This window comes from Macadamia integrifolia, chromosome 9 (genome assembly GCF_013358625.1).
Source record: "Macadamia integrifolia cultivar HAES 741 chromosome 9, SCU_Mint_v3, whole genome shotgun sequence".
Classification (NCBI taxonomy): Eukaryota; Viridiplantae; Streptophyta; class Magnoliopsida; order Proteales; family Proteaceae; genus Macadamia; species Macadamia integrifolia.
The window spans coordinates 38120421-38136797 of record NC_056565.1 but is presented as its reverse complement, the minus strand read 5'-3'; the positions used below and the strand labels follow the sequence as shown (position 1 = coordinate 38136797).

The following is a 16377-nucleotide window of genomic DNA, read 5'->3' as shown; positions in this document are numbered from 1 at the left end:
TCTGCGAAAATAAGGTGAGAGAGGTGATTGTCCTTACACCTAGGCAATAATTGAATCTGCTCATCAATCTCGACCTTTCTCATCATACCTGAAAATACCTCCATAGCCAAAGTGAAGAGATAAGGTGATAGAGGGTCACCTTGTCTAATACCCCATCCACTAGAGAAGTAACCAGCTGGGCTCCCATTGATGAGGACTGAAAACATAGGAGTGCTAACACAAGCCTTGATCCAGCCAAGAAATTTGTCAGTAAAGCCCATTTTTTCCATTACCTCAAACAAGAACTTCCTGCTTAATGAATCATAAGCTTTATGCAAATCCACCTTAAGAACAGCTGTGGGGGAGGCAGCCTTCTGATCAATTCCTTTGACAATATCATGGCAAACTAAAATATTTTCAACAATTGACCTACCTTTGATAAAAGCTGATTGATTCTCACTCACTACACTTCCAATAACCTTTTGCAATCTGTTGGAGATGACTTTAGTGATAATTTTGTAAAAGAGATTGCAAAGAGCTATAGGGCGGTATCCAGCAAAAGAAGATACATCACCACTCTTTGGAATGAGACTGATGAAAGTGGCATTAACTGAATGGGGCATACAAGAATTGTTAAAAAACCAAACTACAGCAGTAGTCAAATCTTCACCTACTACACCCCAAGACTGCTTATAAAATCTAGCTCCGAAACCATCTGGCCCTGGAGCTTTAAAATCCTTCATAGAGAAGACCACATCCTTAACTTCCTCCAAAGTCACACTTTCCTCCAATCCCTTCTGTTGATCAAAGGATAAGACCCCTCTCAAGGGAATATTGTTTGGACATGAACCCTCATCAATCAAATTAGTTCCAAAGAGGTTTTTATAGAAGGAAATAGCTTCCTCTTTAATCACTATAATATCCTCCACAACAGTACCATCCTGTCTTTTGATCTCCAGAATACGGTTCCTATTTTGTCTGCAATTCAACACCTTATGAAAAAACTTGTTGCTTCCATCTCCCAACTCAAGCCATTTAACTCTTGCCTTTTCTTTCAAAAATTTCTCTTCCACATTTAAAGCAGCCCATAGCTTCTTCTTGGCTTCCTTTTCCTTAACAATAAGGGCCTGATCATAAGGTGAATTGGCTAAATTCAACTGAACCTGCCGTAATTCTATTTCAGCACCCTTAACAGCCTCAAATACATCACCAAAAGAGGACTTGTTCCAGATTTTAAGCTCTTTCTTGACATTTTTAAGCTTAGCGGCAAATCTGAGCATCGGATTTAAAGAATTATAAACTGGCAAATTCCAGCCCTTCTTGACAACCTCCTCATAACCCCTATGAGTGGTCCAAGCATCAAAGAATCTAAATGGTTTAGGGCCAGCATTTTTCTCCTCCAAAATAGACAAAATAATGGGACTATGGTCTGAAATTCCAGGACAAAGAAAACAAGCTTCAGAATATTTTAGCTTATCCACCATGCATTATTCACAAGAACTCGATCAAGCTTGCAACAAATTCTATTGGACCCCCCTTGACAATTACTCCAGGTGTAATATTCTCCTTTCCACTTCAAATCAAGAAGCTCAGCATCAAACAAACATGCATTAAAGTCATCTATAGCATCTTGCCGAATAGGATCTCCACCTATTTTTTCATTTTGATGACCCGCACAACATTGAAATCCCCTAAAATAGTCCATGGATCCGAGATTCCATTGGCAAGATCCACCAAGTTCCTTCATAAACCTCGCCGACCATCTAATGAATTTGAAGCATATATTACAGTACAAAAAAACATAGTGGTTGGTTCCCACAATATTGACTTTCATGTGAATGAATTGATCTGACCTTCTAATTTCCTCAATTTTAATGAAACTTTGATCCCACCCAACACAAATCCTCGCAGTCATACCCTGGTCACAATTATGAATAAAATTCCAATTTTTCTTTATATTTTGCAGCACCGAATTCACTTTTCCCTCCTTAATCTTAGTTTCGAGCAATACAATCAGCTTAATATTACTATCAGTCACCATTCTTTTGATATTTCTTTGTTTTTCAGGAGCATTCATGCCCCTTACATTCCAACAAAAACAGTTCATTAAATAATGAATTTGGAGTTCTCACCCCTTGGCTTCTTAGCCTCCTGCAAAGCCCCAGCTTTAGCCAACTGTTTTTTCATATTCCGGGTCAACACAATTTTCTGGCCTTGAAACCTGGTCTTTTCCTTTGTCCGTACCGTTTTCCCTTCCTTTTCATTGCCCCCAGGCCGAATCAAAGTAGAATCCAAAATATTTGTTCTAAAAAGAGAAGCATTTTGACCAGATTGATAATTAGGCTCTGTGTGGGACATACCTTTTACAGCAAGAGAAAATCCTGGCCGATTTGAAACGGCCAACCCCTTGCCCATATATATATATATATTAGCATAATCAGCTCCCTTGAAATTCTCCGCAGCCAGCTCCCTCCCCTTTAGAAGTGGAGAATGCAAAATATAATCTTCCTTAGAAGCAAAGTTAGACTTTGACTTGTCTATCATAATTGGTTCAGCATCAATGACAGTACTAGAGTCCGTGTCGAAGTCCCCCTCCACCTCAGCAAGGTTTCCGGACCGAATAGAAGTGTTTGCTTGTAACTCTCCCTCCTTAGAAATAGGAACAGTAATATCATGTATAACTGAAAGTATATTCATAAATGAATTCTCCATACTGCCCTTAATCTCATTTAAATCTCTCCCTTCTAAATCAGTATCCCCTTCACTCTCTCCTTCCAAAATTGATGGAATATCTTAATTGATTTTCTCATTTTTATCAATTCCCTCCTCGATCTCCTCATTGCTCAAATCTGTCAGCACTTCAAACGAATTCTTCCCTACCTTATCATTAGTAACATATTTAAAATTTGAAATATGTGAAACTCCCCTCCTAATTGGCTCGATCAAAGAAGAATTATGAGGAATTATATGTCCGGAACCACCATCACCAGCCACCTGAGAGGTCATCCCCACCACCTCGGTGGCAGCATAAGACAACTGAGCACCACCAACACTAGCCTGGGCTTTAGCAGATTGTTTTTCCTGCTACACCTGTGTTCTCTTGTTTCCAACTGCATCCCCCTTACTGCCACATTGATTAGACGAGTGTCCAAACACCTTACAGATGGAGCAACTCGGAGGTTTCCAATCATAGATGACTGGTTGATTAAAAATCTTACCTGAATCATCATAAACATCTACTGAACTTGGCAAGCTGCTCCCAGCATGTACCTCCACACATAATCTTGCCAAAGAGAGTCATTCCATTGTCAAAGTTCTATTTTCAGTAAGCAATAGATTCCCAATACGCTTCCAATTCTGCTTAATGCTTCAGAAGACCAATAATGGAATGGCAGATTGGGAAGACTAATCCATGATGGAACAGAACATAGATCTATTTTGCCTAATGAAGCAACTGGACTCCAAGGCCTGATAATCAAGGGCTTTTTCTGAACAAACCACGGACCCCCTTCTAACACCTTTATACGATCCTCCTCTAAATTGAATCTGAAGATGAATAAGCCACTGTTCAAGAGATTAACATCTACGTGACCCGATATTCTCCATTGCTTTAACAAAACCTCCTTTGTAAATTGGAAAGATGGTCTCCGATCAAGGCATGCTTCCATCTTTCCAACTCAATTTTAACAACATTCTCAGGGCAGCAAGCAACTGCACAACCATTAATAACATCATTTCTCAAAGCAGAAGAAGATGAAACCTGTGAGGCCCATTGAGACTCCTTTAGATGCAACTCCATCAGCCATAGATTGATTCCCAACAGTCTTACTAGCAGCCACATGATCATTCTGCAGCAAACCATCAACGCCGCCCTGAAACCTAGCATTATCACCACCATGAGAAGTGTTCCCATCCTCAGTAATCCCTTTTGAAGGAAACCCTCTTCCGGAGGAAGATGAGAGGCCAATAGCCGGAGCTAATGGCCGTTCGGCCATCGACAAAAAAACACAGTTCTCTCTCTCTCTCTCCTAATGACCCATGAAACTAAATTGGTTCTATGATATAATAGTTTTTCTTCTCAAATAGGTTTCAATAATCTTCTCTCATAACTTCATTGGATGAGGCTGAGTTTGTTGTTGTAGAATATTACTGTCCTTTAGATTCTAAGCAGAATAAGTTGATTCAGCAATACCAAGTTTCGAAGGACACTAAAAGTCACTAAGGAAAACCCAAAATAATGATATAGTTATAGTAAAGTTGAATTTGAAGGTACCTATTATTTTGACAAATATATTTTGGATATAAACACAAACAATAACTCACCAAATCTGCTATGGTGTCTTCCATACTCTCCCCCAATGGCTGGTGCCCCCCCCCCCCCGGCTCCTCCACCCTCTCTTGGATCTCTGGTCTGCCCTTCCTCCCGTCTCTCCTGGGCACTGTGGAAGGGATGACAAGATCATCTGGACTCCCTCCCCTACGGGTTCTTTCACCTAAGCCTTTACTTGGGAATCTATTCGTATCAAATCCACGCTTGCTCCTTAGCATAATACCATCTTGTTTAATGGGCATATCCCTCGCGACAATTTCACTTTTTAGCTCGCCCTCTCCAACTACCTCCCTACCCAATCTTTCCTTATCCATCGACACATCCAGGTCCCCCCTTCCTGCTGCTTGCGTTGGAACGGCTCCGAAGAAGCTGGCCACCTCTTCTTCTCCTTCCCTTCTCCTGTTCCATATGGAAGAAGGCCCTCAGATCCATTTCTCCATCCTACATAACTCCTCTCCCTTTGTCTAGAGAGTGGATTTGGTTTGATATGACTTTTGACGGTTCTACCATTTGTGACACAATAGGGAAGCTCACTTTTACTGCAACGATCAACCATATCTGGATGGAAAGCAATCTCCAAAGATGGACTTTCAACTCCCACTCATTCGACATGATTTGGAAAGCAATCTTCTTCGATGTCCACGCTAAGATTGGTTCCATCCGCCACAATTCAATTCGTAATACCCCAAGGAACAGGCTCATTGTTGTTTCTCGGGGCCTCCCTTCCTCTACCATCCCCCCTCCCCCAATTGATGTTTCCCCTTTTTGGTTGCCTTTGTTTTTTAGTTCGGTCCTCAGGTCTTTGAGCTCCCCCTGGGCATTGCGAGCCGAGTGGCTCCTTCTCTACCTTTGTATATTCTTCCTCCTGGTAATGAATTATTTATTCATTCAAAAAAAAAAAAAATTCGTTCTCTCCCTTTTGCATTGGCAAACCTTCAAATTGACCTCTGAAGGTTAGTAGCTTTGTTTTTCTTATCTTGTCATCTCCTTCATAGATGCTCTTCAGTCTATCCCACATGTCCTTAGATGAATCACAGCCCATCAACTTGGCCATCACACTCTTGTCTAATGTTGAGAAGATAATATTTACTGCTTTCTGATTGTAACTATAAGCTTTCTTGACTACATTGTCAACCGGTCCTACCTCAGGCTCCTTGTAGCCGTTCAGAACTGATGCCCAAACATCATACCCCAATGAACCTTGGTAAGACTACATCCTTCTATTCTAGAAGACAAAGACAGACCCATCAAACCTCGGAGCATGCTTTGAGTAGCCTTTACCTACCATACTGCCTTAGGATCACTCAGCTGATGATCAAACTGTCACTAGGTATCGGCTTTGAGACCAATTGTTATAACCCGATAGTCACTGAGAGGGGATGAATCAGTAAGTCAAATTCTCATCCCTTAAAAGTAGACCCAATGGCTGATTTAGCATACCATGTAGTACCTACCTATGTTAGCATACAGTCGAATGCACACTCAGCCTCTCACAGGCACTTCCAAGTGCACACACCCATTCCTCAATCCATGCACTTCAATGATATACAATACAAACAATGGACATACCCACAATACAGGGATTTTTACGCGGTTCGGCAATAAGTCTATGTCTCCAAAGTAGTGCCGGTAAAGGCTTTGTACCTACTCAATACACTACTTTTAAGGAGCACCCAAACCCAATTTTCTCAACCCATAACTGAGATGGCACACGTAGTGCCATGACAATTTGCAGAACCCATTGCAAAGGAGCACCACTCCCAGTGCTTAGCAACCACTAAGCACCCAGTACATAAATATAGACAATTTGGGTCTTATAATCAATGCCCTGCCTAGCATATATACATCCACAACTATAGTAAGCATGCATTCATTATCACAGACAACATGTATGAAATAAATCTAAGCTTCTAAGTTAGGGTATCTCACAACTAGATGTTTGGGACGATCTGGGAACCTCCACTGACCACTGGATCCTCCAACTTGACCTCTCAAGGTGAACTTGGCTCTTCAAGTGTTTATTGACAAGCTCAGTGCTCACACCTTCTCTCCTCTTATCTTTTCCCACTTCAAAGCACTAACTAACCCTCACTTGCTCTCCTCTCTACCCATTTCTTCCTCTCTCGGTTTGAAATAAATACACCATCAATAGAGCTCAACTACCTTACAAACCAGCCTTTAATGGAGTAAACAATACTCACTTGAAACATTAAAGCTCTAGCATTGGCCAACAATGGAGGGGGCAACTTCACTCTCAAAATCCGTAGCCTTCCTCACCCAAAACTCAGATTTTTTTTTTCTTCTTCTAATGGGTAGAGGGAGAAATTTTTGAGACAATGCAACTTGAATGGACCGATTTGGCCTTATGGTTAGAGAAATATGACCATTTGAAGTTGGAGCAACCAAAAAGTCCCATTTGGAATCTTTGTACGGGCGGCGTAGTGTATCTGGCAACATCCTGGCAGTAGATCTAGTTCCAAAGTGTGCCATTAATCTTAGTCGTCAGATGGGTGTAACGGTTAATTGACCATGGCCGTAGCACCAACATCGTTAAAGTCTTATCTTGCGTCAGTGTCAAACACGTTGTCGCCTTCTCATTGGCGTGTCAGTGCGATTTACGGAAGTATATCTTTTGCCTTTTCAAAAAGTTGAGGTTATGAGAGGCCATTGGATATGGATCTCTGATCATCAGATCTAATAAGATCTTATAAGAAGCTTGAGATTGGAATCTCTGACGCCTTTGAGATGCATGTGACCAGCCACTCGATTGACATCTGACAGTGTGGCCTCGCCACAGTCGTCGGATTGAATCAACCCTTCTTTCCCATATAACAACCAACCCCTTTAACTCCAATATTTCATGCTAAATACCCCCACTACCAAAACTTCTATTATTTGCATAAAAGCCTCTCACTTCAAATATAAAAGTCCAACACTCAACCAAACACCGAGAGCTTTTGGGCTTTTTCAGATTTGGATCTTCGGACCGGTTTCACGAAAACATGCATATATTTTTCATGTGACTTCGGATCGAGACAAAACGAAAAATGTTGGAACCACAACTCGACACTCTACAAATTTTTAGAAGATCTGATCTTCAGACTCAGCCATACAAAAGGACCATAATGCCCCTGAACCTTTTGGATGCCGCAACTTCCATACGGAAATGAAACACGATGAAACCAAGTGCATTGGAAGAATTGAATTTTTCTCGCAAGGTTACATGGACATTTTTCCAGAAAAATCATTTTCAATGCCGAAACTGCCCCCAACTGCCACATAAGCCAGTTTTTTACTGCGGATACCGCAACTTCTTCGTACGGTATCGAAACTTGGCCCAATCAGGTGCGTTGGAAGTAAATTACATTCTATCTTTTTTATGAATAAACCATCTTCCAGAAAAATCATTTTCACTGCCGACAATGCCTCCAAGCGTAAATAGACCAAATATTGCTAGTTTTGACCCGGAATCCCGCACCACCTATCATAGATAAATCAATCCACTCCATATACATCATGTAGCGATGTTATCTCATAAGAGAGACCAAATGCTACCACGTCACCACTTTCGGCCATGTCACCTAAATTGGTGCGTTGGAAGTAAATTACATTCTAATTTTTTTATGAATAAACCATCTTCCAGAAAAATCATTTTCACTGCCGACAATGCCTCCAAGCGTAAATAGACCAAATATTGCTAGTTTTGACCCAGAATCCCGCACCACCTATCATAGATAAATCAATCCACTCCATATACATCATGTAGCGATGTTATCTCATAAGAGAGACCAAATGCTACCACGTCACCACTTTCGGCCATGTCACCTAAATTGGCCACGTCATCACCGCCATGTGGCCGAGTTTACCAACAAGGACAACCAAAATACAACAGCTATTTGGATTTATTCGACTTAAAAAAGTTTTTCTGCTATTACTGCTGATGGTTGATATGCTTAAGATGATATTGCTGCTGGATTTATAATGATTGATTGAAGTTATTTATGTGCTCACTGGCGTCTATGACCGCGATATATGTTCAAAATTGGTGCTCCCTTTACTATCTATTATTTTTGTTCCAAGCTGGAGTCCGTGATATTAATACTCCAGGTTGAGGGGGAATGTTAAGATATGTACGACGATAGGGTGAGTGTCCCTATCATGGTTTCTTATTATGGTTTATGCTTACTGTTAGTAGGAGTTAGTTGTCAGTAGGTTAGATTAAGTAGCATAGGTTTCTTACTTTGATTATTATTATAGGTTTCCCATTTTAATTATGATTGTATGCTAATACAAATTATAATAAATAAGAGGAACAACCCACAGTAGTTTTTCAGGATGAATCTATCATGGTTCAGCACAGCTCTCTATTGGTTTTTTACTCTTTCTCCTCTACAGGTGTTAAGATTAGATTTGTTACATAGATTTGTACAATAACCTTACTAAGATTCAAAATTAGTACAATATGAGTCTATCACAAATGAAAAAACAGATTTACAATTGTCAATATCCAAGCTTCACAAGTGGCAGAATACCATGTATTTCTATCAAAACCAATCCCTCCGATATTTCATAGATAACTTTATGAATCGTCTACTTTTACAGAGATTCAAAAAATTCCAACAATTCTCTATCCAGTCTAACATTTGAACACCAGAAGACTGAATGAATGGATTTGGAATAGTAATTCAGAAGAACTAATCATTGAAAATAAAGGGCTTACAACAATGATACTTTGCATTAACTAATAAAAAAAGGGCATACCCAATGCACGAGGCTCCCGCCACTACGGGGTCTAGGAGGGTCCTAACGTATGCAGCCCTACCCCCGCTTCACGGAGAGGCTGTTTCCCAACTTTGCATTTAACTAATAGTATTACAATTTTCATTTGGTTAGTAAATAACTAAATATTACAAAACTTGGCTTTCACCCACCTCAAGATGCACATATCTTGGACTTCCGGTTGCAGCAATAGACAATTTGTAGGACTCATCAACCCCAAATTGTAACTGCAAATAAAAAAAGAAGTATATGATGGCAATTTGTAATAACAAGAGTAAACAGAGCGGAGATCACTTAAAATCACAAATAAAATGCACTTACTAAGGTGGTAGCTGATAAACGAAAGTCCATGACTTACAAACTTCAGGAAAGGACCATTGAAGAAAGGAAACAAGCCCACTCGATTTTCCTCACAGAAGAAGGTTTTTTCAAATTTCAATAATCAAAGCGCTCTTGGTTTTCATGAAACTTCATTCATCTTTTCAACAAATGAAAATATTTTTTGATAAATCCTGTAGCAAAAAATATTCTTCGTTTATTTTTCATTTTCTCTTTTATTGTCCAACTTTTCTTAATTTCTAAATGCAAATGCTTGGCGGGTTTCTAGGAAAAGGCATATGGCAAAAATTTTAGGAACCTCACAGTTCATTATTCTTATCCTGCATAATAAAATAAATCAGATCCTTGATATGTATTGCTATTGTTGTTGTTGTTGTTGTTGATATGTATTAAAGGGGTATTGTAGACAAACCCCAAATGTTTCGTTTACTGAAAACTTCATCTTTAGTTGAATCATTAGAAGATACACAAATTCATAAACCTTCCAATTCTTAAATTAAAAACCACATTAAATTTTGGAGGCAAAAGAAGCGAAAAGTTACAGTAGAACAGGGGCAAATATTTTAGTCAATTATTGAGATCAATATTCATTTAAAAAAGCTCACACGTAGACTATTAAATTTCCTTAAATAATGTTTCTGGCAGTTCATGAGACAAGAGACTACATCCATCTAAAGAAATATTTGCTACGTATCTGATCTGAGTAAGAAACTAATCTTTCTGCTCACCCATGAAATCAATGTACTCTTTTCATCCAGAATATGTTTTCAAGGCATAACCTTCACTTTCTAATAAGAATGATCCTGGTTACCTCCGAACTTTGCATTTCTTCCAGAAACCTTATTCTGTATAAACAGACATGAATTTGATTTCTAACAAAACAAGAAGCTCTTCTGGAGAATTTCAGAATCTAATCCATCTTCAATTAAAAGAATCTGTTACCAGCATACTATAGACAATATGATGGAAAATTGTTCCCAGATATGAACAGTTTGTTCTGCTTTCCACAAAAATCAACATCAGCATTATAACAGCAAGAACAAACAATAAAGGCAACAAAATTAACACAGGCCAACAACTCATCAATAGAATATTAGAATATGTAAACAAAACATGGCCTTGCATCTGGTGTAATGATACCTCATCATCAGAAGAAGAAATAACCACATTCAATCCTTGAAGCAGTGAGGAATGGTCCAAGTGGGTTGAATTATCATCAATAACATGACCTGCTTCAACAACCTCAAGAAATCTTGAAAACCCATCTTTCAGTATGCCAGAAGCATCAGTATACTTGCTTCCCTCAAATATCAGTCCGAAGTCCTTGTTCATATAGAGAGTTTGGCTCCCATGGCTCACTGATTTGGGCACTGGCCATAAATTCAAGCCCTCAATACCAGCACAAGCTACAACAAGACAGACAAAGGAAAAACCCAGACAGAAGAATCTGGTTGTCATCGTTTACAGAATACCCTGTCAAAAATTAACTTTAAAAAGTCCAACTTGAGGCTTTGGCAGAAGTTCCTGAAAGAGATCTTCTGGTCTTGGCATATATATAATGTGGAGAAAACAAACTAGTAAATATGGATAATTATCCCTTCAATGAAGGAGAGAAAGAAATGTGCCAGAAATGGAAGGTATATGAATGTGAAAACCCTTGAAGAAAAAGAAGAAAGAAACTAATGATCAATCGGGTAGTTCAAAGATTCATAGCCTAAGCAGACCTTGCAATCCAAAAGAATTAAAGAAACATAAGAAGAGGGGTCCTTTCTGTAACGATATTGCTAAAGAAACCAATGCCTCAGAAACTGAGGGGGAATATCATCCTAACCCGCAAAGGCTCACACAGTTTGAACTGTAGTTAGTACAGTACATTGAATCTGATGATCCTACAAAGGGGAGGGAGAGAGAGAAGAAGAAGAGGAACCAGAAGAAAGTAGAAAATCAAGAATGTTGACGTCCACTGAAGCTCATTAACTCTTCGAATGTGTGGAGATCAGAAGTGGAGTAGTGCATTTAGAAATTTAGAAGTTTTTGTAATGTGAGTCTGTGATCTGAAACTGGGTTCTGGATTTCTGGTCTATTTTTTTTTTCAATAGATCTGGATTTCTGGCAGGTCTCTACATTGTTTTTGGTCTTGGGTAGCTTTATTCCTTTTGTCGCTTTGTGTGCTGCACGCTGCACAATTTCAGTGCTGCGGCAATAGTAGGTTTTATTCCTTTTTGTCGCTTTCTACCAAAAAACAAATAGTAGGCTGGTCGGTGGGGTTGTTTAACTTTCCCGCCAGTAACACGTGATTTTGGAGCCAATTAACGTCAATTCCCTCAGGCTAATGCCCAAATCTTGCCTTGGACTTAGGTACCGTATACCCTAATACCGGTACAGATTATCCATGTCAAGCTGGAACGGACCATTTTGCCTCTACTCGCAGTAAGTCCTAACTATTTTCATCCAAGTTGCACTGACCACCTGCCATAGCCAAAATTGCCGGGCATAAAAGCATAGAATGAACTGTTTCGTGTTGGCAGTTAGGATTATTAACAAGTTCCGAAATTTTCAACTAATGGGTGCTAGTACGAATATCGTCCAGTGATTTATCTAGAGCATCTAATTCCACAAGTTCAAGCGGGATTTTGTTAATAATTCTTAAGAAATTATTCTAAAATATATACAACGTTGTTTGCCTGAAATAGAAATTGGTTCCTGACATTTTCTTGGAACCTACCTCTCTTCTCTCCTCCTTCTTAGATTTCTGTATCTTCCTTCCACTTCGTTTGTTCCCCTTCCCCCATTTTCTTGTATCATTATCTTTTTGTATTGTTTCTTCCCTCTCATTTTTTTTATTGTTACCCTCACTTCTTTTGGTTGTTTCTTCTCCTTCCCCCCCCCCCTTTTCGGTTTGCCGCCTCTCTTAGGGATTGAGGTCCTTCTCATCAAGGCTTTGTAGGATTCTCTCCTTGGTGTAGCCAATTTGGCTTTCTTTGTTGTATATGTTTTTCTTTCCTGTTTTAATATATTTTTCATTCACTAAAAAAATAATTGCTAGGCACAGAGGCATACAGTGGATTGTTTCGTGTTTGAAAAATAAAATCATTGGCAGATGCCGATAATCTCTACTAATGGCTTATCTACTACGAACAACATCTAGGGTTCTATCTGGAGCATCTAATTCTGCCTCAAGTTCAAGGTAGGATTTTGTTCATAATTTTGAAGAAACTGTTTTAAATAGATATATATATATATATATATATTGAAAATTAGTCAATCCCAAAGGTATCTGAATCATAAATCTACTGTAAATGAACTTTAGGTTTACAAGTGATTATGCAATAAAGACTCCTGAAAATCCATAGGCAAAGAGAAAAGGGTTTCAAATATCTGCACTTTGGTTTAATCCAAGTTGCAATCAAACCCCTTGCACGATTAGGGCTAAATAATTTAGACATTGTTATAGTCTAAGATGCTAGACCTAACTGCTTTATAGTTTCTCAATTTTGGCCTTATAGAAACTAGTCTCAATTAAGGACCAACATATTTTCAACGTTACCCTAACTTTACATTATCTCTTTTGGAACCTAATATGTTAGATGTTGTTACATTAAACATAGTTACTAAAGGATTCAATGAAACTAGGTTCTCATAACATAGCAGTGATTTACAAGCTCTATTATAAGGTAATGACTACCTTAGCACCTATTATAGTAGAATATACAACCATCTGAACAACATGGGGCAACAAGATCAACTATAAAAAGCATCGGTACGAGCTTGGACAAACGATTAGATCTCGACCGAACTATATACTTGGTCGATGATTGTTACCCAGGTCAGGAGTAGCTTGGCTAGTCGAGATTATTAAAGCGGGTCAATTACTGAGCAATTGAGTAGCACCAGCATAGGGAAGCAACACGTGTGAATAGCCATGCCATATTTGAAACACCAGAACGATGACCGCATGGTAGACCCAAGGTCGTACCTCCAACCAAGCAGCAACTCACGCCATCGAACGCTTGGGATAAGTAGGTCAGCAATCGAACCACCCGATCTAGGTCGATCAACGGATGAGGTCCACGGGTTTCCTCACTGGATACATGCTCTTAAGGGACATCCCTGATCCAGCACCTGATTTACAAGCAAGGAGCGAACTTGCCCTAATCAGGAAAGGAATCTCAAAAGGATATTGAGTCCTCCTTAGGAGGAAGGATATCTCACGGTATTTCCCAAGATATATGGAATACGTGGAGCTCCTATAATCGGGACGTCCTCCTGATTCACTCTCCTAATATAACTCTTTCCATATACAGATTTTTATTGGAGCTAAGAAGCCTGCTATGTTGGGACTCTCTTTGTTGCCGCCATTCTTCAGCTATAAATACACAGGTAAACCACCCTTTAAGGGGATCGAAACTTTTCCATTATTATTGGAATTACTGTTTGCAAAGAGATCTGATTTAGACATGGAGAGTCCCCCACCAGAGCAGTTTGGCGCTCACTTTCTCGTGTTTTCTTTTCTATGCAAGTTCCACAAATTGCCTAGGATGATTTCTTGTAACAATAGATTGGTGTCATCGGTGGGAAATGATTACTGATCAGGCCACCCACATGAACACTGAATTTGCGTAGTGGACATTCTATATCTCCTCCTGCCACTCAAGGGGGCCAATGAGGACATGTGAATCAAGCAGGGCAAGTGAACATCGAGGACCTTCCTCCACTGATTCCCCACATGGGCTCATCTCACTCGGAGCAGGGCGAGAATTGGCAACAAGCCAATAACCAAGTTCCTCCAATAAGAGGGGCATTGCCACCACCTCCAACAATTGCTTTCTTGAACCCTGATGTGTTGGCCACCAACTTGCATGTAAATAACTTACGGATTCAATTGTTGCAAACCAGTGCTATGTTCCGTAGGTTTCTCCACTAGTTCGAGTCAACCTTGCCCAAAGGAGGACTACCTGCCACTCGACCAGCCAATGGGCAATACCTAAGGACAGTGACCAATTGGCGCAATGGGAAGGAAGGTTCTGCAAACAAATGTTGTCCAAACCCCGTACAAATCAATTGACGGGATCACTATCTAGTCCATTCAATGCAGTAGTGGTCAAAATATGTGAGGGATCAGGAACAAACTTCTTTAACAAGGAGATATGGAAGACTTTATAAAACTTTTCTAGTTCCCTAGGTAATGCTAATCTGTAAGCTACTAAACCAATCCGATCCAGCATCTCAATTGGTGCCACATATAGAGGACGTAACTTCCCTTAACTAGTGAGATTTTTAGAATGACCTTGTCTTCCACATTGAATTCCAGGAGTTTTCTTTTGTTATCAGTATAACTCTTCTGTTTGGACTGTGCTGTTCTGATTCTTTCTCTGATCAATTCTACCTTTTTCACACATAGCTTGTATTAGTTCTAGACCTAGAATTTTTCTTTCACCAATTATCTCAATATAATGGAGTTCTACACTTTTTACGAAACATGCACTTCAAAGGGTGCCATGGCGATAGTTTCTTGATGACTGTTATTATACGCAAATTCAATTAAAGACACATGCTCATCCTAGTTGTACTGCATATTTAGAGCACAGACACTCAACATAGTAACTCATATCTCCACTAGTAAGATATCAATTATCAACTTGTGTGCCACGACTTTGTAACTTTATACAATGAAGATATAAGCAAATATGATGCACCAGAATTCAACAATGCATATGAAAGCGTCAAATAATTGGATGTACCAGGTATTCAGCATTGCATAGGAGTATTCCATCAGTATAGGATATAGCAAATATTCAAATTATATATGAGGATTTCATCCACATCAACAACATATATGTGACTACCTCAGATGTAGCCTTGGCCTCTTCCACTATTATTTGCAAATGCCCCTTCTTGCATTCTGTTACTTTGTTGCATCTATATCAGACCACTAGTTGTTGATGCTGAGGGTTTCACATATGAGTCTCCTAAATTCTTTTATGGACACAATCCAGCTATATGCCCAAATTGATCACATATAAAACACTACTTCGTCTGTAAACACGATCTAGCCATATGTCCAAGTTGTTTACATGTAAAGCACCACTTCTTCTATGGACCCACTTGCTAAGGTATTGCACTGTTGGCCTAGGTTGTTGTGATGCTTGGCCAACTTATAGTTTACTAAATTGTGTTGCAGTTAGAGTAGTGTAGGGTACTTCAACTGCTCTACTGCAACCTCTGTCGCCAGGTGGTATGTCTACTCTCCTTGCTACTTGAGCTTGATAATTATCTCTCTGCTTCTCTTCTATAGACTTGGCTGTTTGAACCACCTCTGCATATGTTTGAAGGTGATGTGCAATCAGCAATGCTTTAATACTAGCCCTAAAACCTTCTCAAATTTCTTGGCCTTGACTTTGTCAATATTCATGTGATATGGTGCAAAGCAATGCAGGGCTTCAAACTATTGTTGATACTCAAGGACAGATTTTGGCCCTTGTGTCAAAGCCATAAATTCTGCCTCCTTCCTATCTATAACACTTTCAGGGAAAAAATTCCCAAAGAAGATCTCCACAAACTGATCCCAACCCTACTTGGGATGAGTGGCCAACAACATAGGGCTTGTGGCCTTCCACCAAGCATGTGATTCATCCTATAGTCGATAACTGGCACAGAAAGTTTTTTATTCATTTATGCACCTAAACATTGTAAAAGCTTCTTGACACCCTCTATCCATTTAGCAAGTGCCAACATGTCTTGGGTTACTCCACTAAAGTAAGGGGGTCGGTACTTCTGAAATTTATCCATTAACTTAGAGTTATCTACCCACATTGGTGCAATTGGATATGTCTATGGTGTATGCTGCCCAAGGGTTGTTTATAGTAGTGGTATTTTCTGAGATAACTCACCATTGGTTGATTGTGCAATAGCTAGAACTCCTAGTGCAATAGGTGGTGTAGGAGTAGGAG

The 16377-nt window shown here is 39.5% G+C and overlaps 1 protein-coding gene and 1 long non-coding RNA gene across 3 annotated transcripts in view; both read right to left on the bottom strand.

The window, feature by feature from the left end:
• Window positions 1-11546, bottom strand: part of LOC122088873 (beta-hexosaminidase 3) — an 84155-nt gene extending 72609 nt beyond the window's left edge. The window contains exons 1-2 of one of the 2 annotated variants that reach the window (XM_042658231.1): window positions 10568-11546; window positions 9241-9315 (exon numbers count right to left, since the gene is read on the bottom strand). In XM_042658231.1, coding sequence (XP_042514165.1) covers window positions 9241-9315; window positions 10568-10885 — 393 coding nt within the window. In that variant the 5' untranslated portion in view covers window positions 10886-11546. The remainder of the gene's footprint in view (window positions 1-9240; window positions 9316-10567) is intronic. The other variant, XM_042658229.1, reaches the window with a different exon arrangement.
• On the bottom strand, window positions 9989-10561 carry LOC122088874. The gene is made up of 2 exons (XR_006143177.1): window positions 10370-10561; window positions 9989-10272 (listed from the first exon to the last, which is right to left on the bottom strand). It is a non-coding gene; the product is annotated as an uncharacterized LOC122088874 (long non-coding RNA).
• Window positions 11547-16377: the final 4831 nt, after the last annotated feature.